This window comes from Microtus pennsylvanicus, chromosome 5, assembly GCF_037038515.1.
Source record: "Microtus pennsylvanicus isolate mMicPen1 chromosome 5, mMicPen1.hap1, whole genome shotgun sequence".
Classification (NCBI taxonomy): domain Eukaryota; kingdom Metazoa; phylum Chordata; class Mammalia; order Rodentia; family Cricetidae; genus Microtus; species Microtus pennsylvanicus.
Window position 1 is genome coordinate 126,443,580 of NC_134583.1, and position 12,356 is coordinate 126,455,935.

Consider the following 12,356-nt stretch of genomic DNA (forward strand, 5'->3'; position numbering starts at 1 on the left):
GTCAGTTTGGGTCCGGAGGAAGCACAGTTGTATCTGGAACCACGGGCAGCAGAGAGCCACAAGGTGGCGACTGTGAGCCTTCGGGTACTGCACAGACACCTGGAGATTGATGTCTGGGAATGCCTCCAGATGCTTGGGGAGAGGTAAACCTTCAAGACTTGGACCCTTGGAATGGGGGAGAGGCGTGATGGGGCTGCTCTCTCTGGAGCCTTGGCCTGTAAACCAGAGGACAGAGGACAGACTTGGACAAACTGTATGTGCAAGTGTCCCTGTGGAGCTTGAGAGGCCCAGAACCGAGTCCTCCAAGAACACCCATGAGGTGAGCAAGGCCCCTCCCACAGGGCTAACCAGATTCTCCATCTCGCCCCTGCCCCGCCCTGCAGGCAGCTGTCCCCCAGGACCAGTCCCAGAGGGTGTGATCCGCATCTACAGCATGAGGTTCTGCCCCTACTCGCACAGGACACGCCTGGTCCTCAAGGCCAAAGGCATCAGGTGAGAAACCGAGGCCACGTGCTCCCTGAGCACACCCTCACCCCTCATCTCCAGGAGAATATTTCAAGTCTGAGGCTCGGCTCTTTGAAGGGCTTCTCTTCCATTTCTTCTGAGCCTGAGTAACTCCAAGGTCTGAGTTTGTGTAGGATTTCCTGAAATCCTGAGTTCTCTTCCAAATCAGATTTTCAAGAACCATCGGGCACGGCAGCCTACACTGAATGATGCTGTCGGTGAACTGGTCCCCACCTACCCACCCCTGGTTTAGGAAGGGCACGGCCAAGCTCAATGACGCCTCTCCTAAATGCACCGAGGTAGCCCTACCTCCGCCCAAGCAGCTTGGAGTAACTCTGTTCTGTTTCTTCATGCTTAACTACTTCCAACATTTCCTAGTTCATTCTGTCTTTCTACCACCTCCCCCTCGTGACAACCATGCAGAAAAAGAGTTTGAGATAGTAGGCTCTGCCTCATTGTGGCACTAGAAGAGAGCCTGGCACTTAGTAGGTGTTGAGAAAGTGTTTGTTGGGGTTGGAGCTGAACCGCTAGGAGTGCTTGCTCTATTTGCATGAGGCATGGGTTCACACACCCAGTCACCACCTGAAACCAAGCGTGGAGGAACATCCCTGTGACCGCAGACCTTGGGAGGTTGAGACAGGAGGATCGCCTTGGTCACATAAGACCCCCTCTCACACACCAAATGCAAGTGCCACTCCAGCCTCTGGCTCAGGACTTGGGAAGTCCATCAGAGGGGTTGGCGTCAGACGTTCAGTCCCTGTCAGTGAATAGAGAGACCCATATGGAGATATTTTAAATGAAAAATGTAAATAGCTTTAAGTTAACACTGCATAGATGCTTATGTATAATATACATTCCCAGAGTATTCCTGCTGGCTCGAATCTATTTAGCCCTATGGTACCTGCTGGTTTTGTTCACTTTTAGAAAAATCAGAGCAATGCAATGTGTTGCTCATTTGGGCACAAATTGGCAGCTTAGGAACTGATTAAAATAATAGTTATGGGGTTTTGTTGTTTGTTTTGAAACAGGGTTTTATGCAGCTCAGGATGACCACAAACTCAGTATGTATCTGAGGATGGCTTTGAACTTTTGAGCCTTCTAGCTCTTCCTCCACAGTGTTAGAATTACAGCAGTGTGTCACCATGCCTGGCTTGTGTGATGCTGGGGACAGAATCCAGGGCTTCCTTAGCTGGACAAGCACTTCACCAACTAAACTACACGCCTGGACCCATAACTTGTTTTTCCTAGTGGAGTTCCTCAATCTTATCATCACTGACTGGCATTTGGGGCCAGATGACTCTTTGCTGGGGAGAGAAAAGGGGGTTGTCCTGTGCATCCCAGGTTGTTTGTCAGTATCCCCTTCTTTATCCATTAGGATGGTACCCCACTCCCCTGCTGAAAACCAAAGTGTCCCCGGATATTGATGCTCATTCCTTGCATGGAGGAGAGGTAAAATAATCTTGTTGAGAACTGCCGCTTGGAAGAATGTAACCGTTTGTGTTTTTTGGTTTTTTTTTTCTTTCTAAATCTTCTTAAATGTGTGTTTGTGCCTCTAGTAACCTTCTGGTTTTGAACTTCCAATAATAATGAGTAGGGGAGGACTGAAAAGTGATTGCGGCTAATTAATGTACCAGGTACTCTCCCGAACACTACACACGACCCCTGCTTTGATCGCCACAGCGACGCCAAGACATGGGACTTGTGGACGCTGAGCACCGAGAGGGGAAGGAACTGGCTAGGATCTCAGCTTGAGCATACGGCTTGTTGTGGGGTGTGTGGTCTTCACGGTTAGCATTCACCAGCGTCTAGTATGACCTGTTAATAACACAGTTGTGTTTCTGTGGTTGTTAATGTTTTGAGTCAGGGCCTCAAATGTAGCCTAGATTGCTTTCCGACTTACAGTCCTGCTGCCTCTGTCTCCGGGGTCTTGGGGTTGCAGACCTGAGCCACCACGTTCTCTTGGACTTGTGCTTGCCGGCTCTCGTCTCCCAGCGCTGTGGCTGAGTGCGTATGGAGTCAGCCCGGCTCTCATCTCCCAGCGCTGTGGCTGAGTGCGTATGAAGTCAGCCTGGCTCTCATCTCCCAGCGCTGTGGCTGAGTGCGTATGGAGTCAGCCCGGCTCTCATCTCCCAGCGCTGTGGCTGAGTGCGTATGGAGTCAGCCTGGCTCTCATCTCCCAGCGCTGTGGCTGAGTGCGTATGGAGTCAGCCTGGCTCTCATCTTGCCTCAGCCACTTCTTAGGAGATGCTATCGGGCTTGAGATTCAATCACAGGAAAAGAGAAGCCGTGGAAGACACCAGTGCAGAAGCGAACACGAACATGTCACATATTTGACACAAAGTTCCCATGTCAAACAGCTCCAAGCACAAACGGTACAGCTGTCTGGTTTTGAGGTGAGCTGTCTTCCTATATGCTTCTCATTTCCAGCCTGTCTCCCTTTTGTTTTTTCAAGGCACGAAGTTATCAACATTAACCTGATAAACAAGCCTGAGTGGTACTATACAAAACATCCTTTCGGCCAGATTCCTGTTCTGGAGAACAGCCAGTGTCAACTTATCTACGAATCCGTCATCGCTTGCGAGTACCTGGATGACATCTACCCAGGAAGGAAGCTGTTTCCGTACGACCCTTACGAACGAGCTCGCCAGAAGATGTTACTGGAGCTGTTCTCTAAGGTACACACGATTGTGAAGGAAAGTTATTCTGTAAGGTACACACAATTGCGAATAGCCTCATAGGCTTGATTTTTGCTTTGTACATGTTTCCACAACTTCAATCCATTCTAAGATCAATCATGACACAGTTTCATTTTAACCCTGTGAGGCTCTGAAGAACTCACGTGGGATTAGAGTCAGGTGTGACCACTGGCATTCAGAGCAGAAAGTGGAAATTCACCTGGCTAGAAGTGGGAGTGTTGAAACAGCAGAGACTGGTGGTCCTAAAAAGGAGCATTTCTCAAGCTCCAGGCACAAAATATTGGAGTGACGCTGTGCCTGGAGGAAGAGAGACAGCACTCTGGGAAGCATGAGCCCTGGGTGCAGGTGTTGGTAATGAGAGAAAAGGTGATAGCAAAGTTAAGACATTTCCCTTCGAAAAGAAAGGAAAATGACTCGGCGAGGGCTAAGGAGAGGGCTCAGTGTGAAGTGTTTGCTTGTGCACAGCATAAGGACCTGATGGCATCCTCAGCTCCACATAAAAAGCCAGCATGGCAGTGCTTGCCTGTCTTCCCGGTACTGGGGTGGGGCTGGTGACACAGGAGGATGCCTGAGACTTGCTGGCCAGCTAGTCTCCCTGAATCTGCCAGCTTCTGTCTCAGCAAGGAAGCCACCCAGCCTGGTGGCCAGGTTCCATCCCCTGGACCCATGTGGTGGAGGGAGAGAACTGACAACCGCAGGTTGTCCTCAGAGCCCCACACGCATTTGTCGGCACTCGTGCATTGTGCCACGTGTGTGCATGCATATGTGTGGGCATGCATGTGTGCATGCATGTGTGCACGTATGCACACAATACACACGAACACACATGAGCACATTAAATAAATAAGAATATGAATAAATAAATGTTTTAAAAATAAGATGCAGAGTGAGTGAGGATGACACACAGTGTTGACATCTGACCTACACACACACATACAAAAAAGTTCAGGTACTAAATGCTATTAATAGCACTAATTATGCTATTAATTAATAACATATATTGAACACTCGTGATGTTCCAAACTTTCTCTGACTACTGATTCCCTCCCTTGACTGCCCTGGGAGGTGGGTATTGTTACTGGAACCATTTTTCAGATAGGAACACTGAGGCTTAAAGAGCTTAAGTGTCCCCACTAAGAGCGTACAGCATGGGACTGGCTGATCAAGCAGGGGGCACTGAGAACCCTGTGAAAGCTCTTAGCCTGAGCAGCTGCTGTGAGAAGTGGTCCCTGCAAGCACAGAGATACCCCTGAACCCCTCACCAAGGACGGGGACATCGGCATGTAGCCAAGTCCTCCCGTGCTGGAGTTGGGACGCCTCACTGCATTTGGGTCGGAGTGGGGACAGTTTTCATAAACACCTCCACTAGGAACCTGTGTCCTCTGTCTAGGTCCCACACTTAACCAAGGAATGTCTAGTAACGCTGAGATGCGGGAGAGAGTGTGCGGACCTGAAGGCTGCCCTGCGTCAGGAGTTCTGCAACCTGGAAGAGGTACGAAGGAGTGTTTGTCCTGTCAGAGGCGATGGACCAAGCTCTGTGTACTGCCTCTAATCTGCCTGCCATCACCTGCTTGCAGACTTTCTGCCAAGCTTTGACGTGGTCCCTTTCTGGTCCTCTGACTGTCCCCTGTGAATGCTTGTATCCCTCACCTGCTTTGGAGTGATTCTTGAAGAGTTGTCTAGGATGAGCAATGCGTTTGTCCTTTCCTGGAGTTGTGGTGTTCCCTGAGATTCTCTGCATTTCTGCTGATGGGGCTGAGGTATTGGTAGCAGCTGTGTGGGACCTAACTGCTGAAGGCTTGTCTAATGATGGTTTGTTCTCTCACATTGGGAAGCCAGAGGGAGTCCAGGACTGCTTCCATGCTTCCTCATGAAGCTAGCAGAAGAGGCTGAGGCGGGGGGAGAAGCTTTTAGTTGCGGTACCCCAAATAAAATCAGTTGTGTGTTTTAGAAATGGAAGGTCAGTGGATGGACAGGGAGTAGTCTTTGCTGGTAGAATCTGCTGTACCAGGGCAGTAATGGAGCTCCCTACCACCCACCCCACTCTGAGTATGCTCTGTGGGTCTCTTTACCTTTGGTCTGGAAACCAAAATGAATTCTTTTTATGGGTGAGGTTGCTCCCCCGTTGACAGCCAGAGAACTGCTGTCTTTATCCCTTTACGAGATGGCTGGCTATTAATATTCTTCCATTTGACTTTATCGCCTAGTTACAGATTAAATCCGTAAAGCTTGTGTTTCCTGTCTTGCAGCTGTACAGTTGCAGTGATTTGAGAGTAATAAGAAATATTCACTTGTGTCCTGAGGCCTCAGACTCCAACAACCCCTCGGTGGCAGTGGCTTTGCTGGACTCTGGAGCCTTGGCCAAGAGGAATCCTGGGGATGGTTCTAGAACTGCTTCACCAACACTGCCTTTAATCGCAGTGTTGAAAGAGCCATCGAATAAGAGAGTCTTTGCCCACGAAGAGGCAACACTGCTTGAAAAGAAGCAGCCAAAACCTCTCTGAGCAGAGAGTTGTTAATTTCTCTATGTTTGGTGGAGGTTGTTTTTGTTTCTTGTTTTTGAGACAGGGTCTCTTACTATGTAGCCCTTGGATTCACAGAGATCTGCCTGTCTTTGCCTTCCAAGTGCTGGGATTGAAAGTGTGTCATCATACCCAGCTAATCAATCTCTCTCCCTCCCTCCCTCCCTCCCTCCCTCCCTCTCCCTCTCCCTCTCCCTCTCCCTTTCTCTCTTCTCAATCAAGTTTTATTTTTGTGTGGTATTGACTTTTCCACTTCAGCATCACACTCGAGCCAAGTTCTGTTTTTCTTGTCTTTGTGGATTCCAGCAGGGAAGGACCTATCAGGAGTTCTTTTTTCTGCCAGTGACCTATTCCAAACCTTTTCGTGGTGGTAGTTGTCAAATCTAGCCCAGGGTAGTGCGGTAGCTTTCTAGATTGGACAGATTTTGTTCCTGATGGTGTTTGGTTTTCCCTCACAGTCCATGTGATCTTGCCTTTAGGCATTGGCTCTGCTGCTTTGCTTGGTTCTTTTTCAGCTGTTATCAGGTTTGATGCAGAGTAGACTGAAACATCACTGAGGGAATGGGCATCTGAAACCTTTATCTTCCCACAGCCATGAGGCACTTTCTGGCTCAGCTTCTCGATGTCTGTGGGCCTGCTTTGTATTCCCATCGTTCGCATTTCCATGCAGAGTTTCCCACAAGTCTCGTCTGCACAGTTTGCCTGAGGGTCGTGTCTGCTTACGCAGTGTGTGCACCACTCAGGAGCTCCCGTGGTTTGTTGAGTTTAAATTTCACCTGTCATCTTAACTTCTTTCTTTCTCTTCTTTCCCGCCTCTTTTCTCCCTCCCACTTTTCCCACATTTTCTTTTCAGAGATGGTCTCACTGTATAGCCCAGGTTGACTGCAAGCTCTTCATCCCCCTGCCTCAGCTTCTTCAGTTCTGACATTAAAGGCATGCTCTACCAACCTCAGCCATAATGTTAATGTTCAATTTGTATTTTCTTCTTTACAAACAAAAAGGCATTTTTGCCCATTTGTTTGTGCTGCTTGGTTAAGTTTGCTGTCTTGTAAAAATTGTTCAAGGATGCTGTAGTCTCCACTCTAAGATCATACTAGCTGTTCTTATTAATTGGTGCAATTCCATTTAAAGAGGAGTTGCTCATATTTAAAGGTTACCTGACTATTTTTAAAACGCAGTTTTGTTCTCTTTTGTTTTAATTTTTTTTTCAAGACAGGGTTTCTCTGCAGCTTTGGAGCCTGTCCTGGGACTAGCTCTGTAGACCAGGCTGGCCTCAAACTCACAGACTTGTTTTAACTTTTGATCCAACTTACCTCTCGTGCATATGGAAGTATAACATTTTAACAGGGGCAGAGTTTCCTGTTGAGCGTTCTTCCCCTGCGTTTGGGCGCGGGGCGCTCTGCCTCTCCAGGGATGGGAAGGGGACTCACTGGGATTTTCATCTATCTACCGCTTTATGGGCTGTGGTCAGGTACTTCCTAACCTTTACTAAATAGATTTCGGATAAAAGAATTCAGCCGCTGTAGAGGACGGCAGCGAGTATTTCCAGGGCGTCCCATCAGTCCCCAGATGTCGGCGAGCTGGAGTTTGCATCTTCATAGACTAACACCGTCCTAATTGGTGGTCGGGGGAGCGGAGGGGCCAGTCCTACTAAAGTCCCACTTCTCAGCCGTCTTCCTAACAGAGCAGTGGTCCCTTTTACAGGAACCCTGTTCACTACGCTGTGAGCTCAGTTTGGTTTGTCCTGTGTCTGCGTGGCAAGGACCTGGAATTTAAAATCTTGAAAGATCCTTTTATTTTCTTCTCAGCTCAAAAGGTCTCTGTCCCAGACCCGAATGTTCTGCGGCTGCCTCTGGAGGTGGGCTTGATTCTACCGCTTTTGCCCTTGAAGGTGCCTTTTTGCATTTGCAGAAATGGGCGTGTGTGTGACTTCCGACTTGTAGGAATTCTTCCCATCCTCCATCAAGTACAGGGCATCCAGTGGGAGACACAGCACCACCAGAGGGCTGGAGACCAAGGATTTCCTGGTGATGGCCTAAGTGATAGCAGTATAAAGCAAGATCTTATACTGGACTTTTTGGAATGTGTGGTCTAAAGGAGTCTGGGATTAGCTTTATAAAATCGCTCTTCTGTTACCAGAATTGGGATGCTGCGTGGCCCAAAACAGTACGTGGTGTAGGAAATAAGTTCTTCCAGTTCTGGAACACTTCTTTCTTAAATGCCTTAAAGATTTTTTCTCCTCTTTGACTTAGAGAGGGAGTCCTGGCTGCTGCACCACACCACCGATGGCCACTAGGGGGAGTCCCACACACGTCTTCCACTTGTGTTCCCTGTTGGTATTTCTCCTCTATCGACCTAGGGGGAGCCCGAGAGTTCCCTAGCAGGAGGTGAAGGGTTTCTCTGGTTCCTGGGTGGAAATAAGACATCTTCACCAAACCAAACATCCCTCCTCTGCTGCTGTCACTCACCAGCTACTCCTTATCGCGCCTCTAGTCTTCCTTTTCAGTGGGGAAAAGAGAATAAACCTTGCATTGCTATTTTAAAACGTTTTACTTATTTATATTTTTATCCATCACTGTATGTGTGTGTGTGTGTATATATATATACTGTGTGTGCATGTGTGTGTGTGTATGTATGTAAGCAGGCACACATGTGGGGGTCAGAGGATACCCTCTGCTGTTGAGTCTCACCCCCATCTTGTTTGAGGCAAGCATCTCTTTTGGTTTTCCTCTGTTTGGCCAGGGTGTCTTCCCACAAGCTTCCCAGATTCCTCAGTTTCAGCCTCGTATCTGCAAGGAGCGCAGGGACTGCAGAGGTCTTGTTCTTCTATCAGGCCCTAACTGGCTCTTTGTCCATCTGTTTGTTTTCATCTGGGTTTTTAAGATTTGGCCTTGGGTTCTCATCCTTGCATGGCATGCACACTTGCCCACTGGTCCTTCTCTCCAACCTCAGAACATTTTAAGGTAGAACCTTTTGAATGCTGCAAACACCAAATGCCCCTTTGCAAGATCTCCCCGTCACAGTATTCTAGGAGCAGAGTAACACTGTGTCTGGGAGGTACCAGATTTGCATAGAAGTGAGCACCGGCTGTCGAAGATCCTGAAGATAGCTGCAAGCCTCCAGGGAGGCCAGGCCAGGGTGTTCTGTGTCACCTGGAGGCAGCTGTCAAGGAACCCACGGTGAGGGGAGTTTTAGACTTGCCCTGTACTCTAGTAACAAGAAGAAGCTTAGGAGGAAGGGCTTATTTGGGCTTATGATTTAAGGGTACCGTCAATCATGGCAGCCAAGGCATGGCGGCAGAAGCAATTTGCAGTTGCAGAAGCAAAAACATAAGCCTGCTTGATCACATCTGCGGATCAGGAAGCAGTGACTGGACTTTTAAGGCCTGGGGTTGGGCTTCAGCTGCTCTGAACACCAAGGCAGTTTACCGTCTTCTGCGTTGTCCTTCCCCCTCTGTCTTAGCTACTTTTCCATTGCTGTGAAAAAGCAACATGCCAAGGCAACTTGGAAGGGTTTATTTGGGGTTTGCAGTCAGAGGGTTAGGGGGCCACGACCACCACGACCATCGTGATGGGGAGCACGGCAGCAGGGAGGCAGGCATGGTGCTGGGGCAGCAGCGGAGACCCCACATCTCAGTCTGTAAATCAAAAGCAGAGAGAGCTAACTGGAAATGCCGGGAGACTTTTGAGGTCTCAAAGCACACCCATGACACATCTCCAGCAAGACAACACCTCCTGGTCATTCCTAAACAGTTCTACCATCTGGGGACCAAGTGTTCAGACATGAGCCCACGGGGGCCATTCTCCTCCAAGGCCACACTCTCTAAGCCAGGTCATACTAGTAAGTGTCTGGAACAAACAGTGGAGTCACGTCTCCTTGTTCAGATGCTTTTGCCTCCGTTTGTCTTGATAGCGTCTCGATGTCACCCGCTGTGACAATGGTCAGGGAGCCTGTTTGCCACCCTGGGGAATAGGAAGGCTCTAGGACCATGAGGTTTGCTTTCCCTTATGAGAAGGGGAGGCAGGAAGGGAAGCTCATTGATCTTAAGTCAAGATGAAGTTCTTCCTGTGGAACCCTCAGGGGCTAGGCTGTTCATTCAGGTTTGTGCCTCCTCACCATACCCCGAGGTACTCTGAGGTGCCCACAGCTGCTATGGTGTGTCAAAGATGTGTTTCCCTTATAGTCCACCTATGTGGGTTGTTGTCCCATTTGAGAAAGAAGATGTTTATTTTATTGTAGAATGTTGATGCTGAGTAGCATGAAGTTTGAAGAATTTGAATAAAAGAAGAAAGTATGGTGAAAACCATGCTGGGAGGCGGGGAACCCACTGAGCAGCACTGATATGTCTTAGCTCTGAACCCATGGAGAAGGCAAAAGAGAGACCAGTGCAGACCGCAGCATCCCCTTTAGTACCAGGAGTACATGGGAGATGAGGTCATAACACCAACAAGTGGGGTTTCTATGCTGGTTTTTAGCAACTGGCTCAGACTTTTCATGTCCCTGGGGGTATGGGCAATGCCGGCCTAAGGTCCAGCTTCCCAGCTCCAAGCTGAGATGATCTGGAAACAGCCTAGGACTTGGAGAAGCCTGTCCCAGGCTGAGGAAAGGGCTGGGCTACCTCTGCCTGGGTTGCTCTTTCCACATTCTCCAGCCATGTTGTTTGCTCAATGTTGAAGGGGGGCAGGGAACAGGGTGTGGCCAAGACTGTGGCCCTAAAGGAGCTAGGGCAACCCTGGCAGATGGAGGAAGCCATCTCTTGAAAATAGAACACTGGCAAGCGAGGTTTTCTTCCTTGTAATTAATCTGACATTTTAATTTTGCATCTGTAATCATGTCAGCAAATGTGTAAATTAACCTTGGCTATTGTTCTGTGTATATTTCTAGATTCTTGAATATCAGAACACTACGTTCTTTGGTGGAGACCGTATATCCATGATTGATTACCTCTTCTGGCCCTGGTTTGAGCGGCTGGATGTATATGGACTATCTGAGTAAGACATTTTACTATATGATTGCAAAATCACTGAGTGCCACCTGTTGAGATGCTCTGGGTACTACTAACTCCCCTGTAGACTGTCTTAGAATGTTTGTGAAACAGAAATCAGGGCTGGACGCCACTCACGCGTGCTACCTTATCCAAAGAGCACCTGTGTTTTTCTCCCACTAAGTACAGGCTTGCATGTTACCTACATCTCTGCGGATAAGACCACGTATGCAGAGGCCTTCCTGGTGCTTCAGAGCCCACTGTCCCCTGTGTATTCACAGACAGGTGAAACAGCCTGTAGCTCCCTCCATGGCCGCACAGCAGGTCCTGCTGAGTCGCAACACATGCCGCACACCTGAGCCCCGTCTCACACTCCCCTCCCCCAAATAGGAATGCCCTTTAAAAGCCAGAAGGTTTCAAAAGCAATGCAAGCATAATCTTCATATATACAAAGGGCAACCGCACATCAAGGAAGCACCGCACTTTTTTGTAAGCATGTTTAAAGCGTGGCAGGGCTTTGTCGCCTCAAAGTTCTGCGGTGACACCGGACGGATGTGTGAACCGCTGCCGACTCCGACCTCTGTCAGCCACGTTAGGCATGCCGGGTACTTCCAGCATTTGGAAAGTAGTTCTTCCGATCAGACCTAAGGTGACCGGATAGTTAAACACGCAGGTAAGTTATATTAGCTTCCTCCAGGGCAGAGTGGCGAAGCCCGGGTTATGGTTGCCATCCACCAGCTGTCTTACCTTAGCCTTGCCGACCCTAGACCCGACCTCCTCTGTCCGTCTTTGAAAAGGCCTGTATTTCCAGGTTTCGTGATTGTTTTATTTATTGTAAAAGTATCTGGAAAACTGCTCTTTTTTTTCAAAGCCCTACAGTAGAATCTGAAAATGGTCTAGGACAGTTAGCGTGAGAGGGTGTTGGTCAGTCAGCAGTGAACTGAAGACACTTGATCCCCCTGCCTCAGTTCACAAGCATTCCCCCACTTTCACAGAAGCCACCGTCACAATGTCAAGGGTTGGACACACAGTTCCAAGTGAACCTTTTTCCTCACCAAGAGCAGGCTTCCTGGATAGTCACTAAGCTTGCCATAGTTCCAAAACAAACCCATAGTTTTGTTTCTTCCAACTCTATAAAGTGATACATGCCCCCTCGCCCACCCCCTCCTTTCCTGTCTTGCAGCTGCGTGAATCACACTCCGATGCTAAGGTTCTGGATATCCACCATGAAGCAGGACCCCGCGGTCTGTGCCCTGCTCATTGATAAGAACATATTCTTAGGCTTCCTGAATCTCTATTTTCAGAACAACCCTGCTGCTTTTGACTTCGGGCTGTGTGTCTCAGCCATTCGGTAATCACTGCATTGCCCAGGATTCTCAGTGTATCGGATTCTGCGTCACGGGTGGTCTTGGGGGTCAATGCGTTTCTGTTCTTTTTTTTTCTTTTTGAGGTCCTTCATAAACTTGGAAATGTAAAATATAGTCTAATTGTCATGTGTCTGAATCCCGTAGCTTCTCTAGAAAGCTCCCAGCTCTGATGTGGAGGTGCATTTGGGAACTAGACTGACTCCTGCTCCTTGGCCTTTGCTGCTCTTCAAAAGTCTCTGGAGAGAAGAAATCCTGAGAAGGAGGAAGAGGAGGAGGAAGAACA

At 48.7% G+C, this 12,356-nt stretch overlaps 1 protein-coding gene across 1 annotated transcript; it reads left to right on the top strand.

Moving 5' to 3' along the window:
- The first annotated feature begins 109 nt into the window (after positions 1-109).
- On the top strand, positions 110-12,061 carry Gsto2 (glutathione S-transferase omega 2). The gene is made up of 6 exons (XM_075975119.1): positions 110-143; positions 384-492; positions 2,957-3,179; positions 4,591-4,692; positions 10,607-10,713; positions 11,890-12,061. Exons 1-6 carry the CDS (start codon positions 110-112, stop codon positions 12,059-12,061), a joined length of 747 nt encoding a protein of 248 aa, XP_075831234.1.
- Positions 12,062-12,356: the final 295 nt, after the last annotated feature.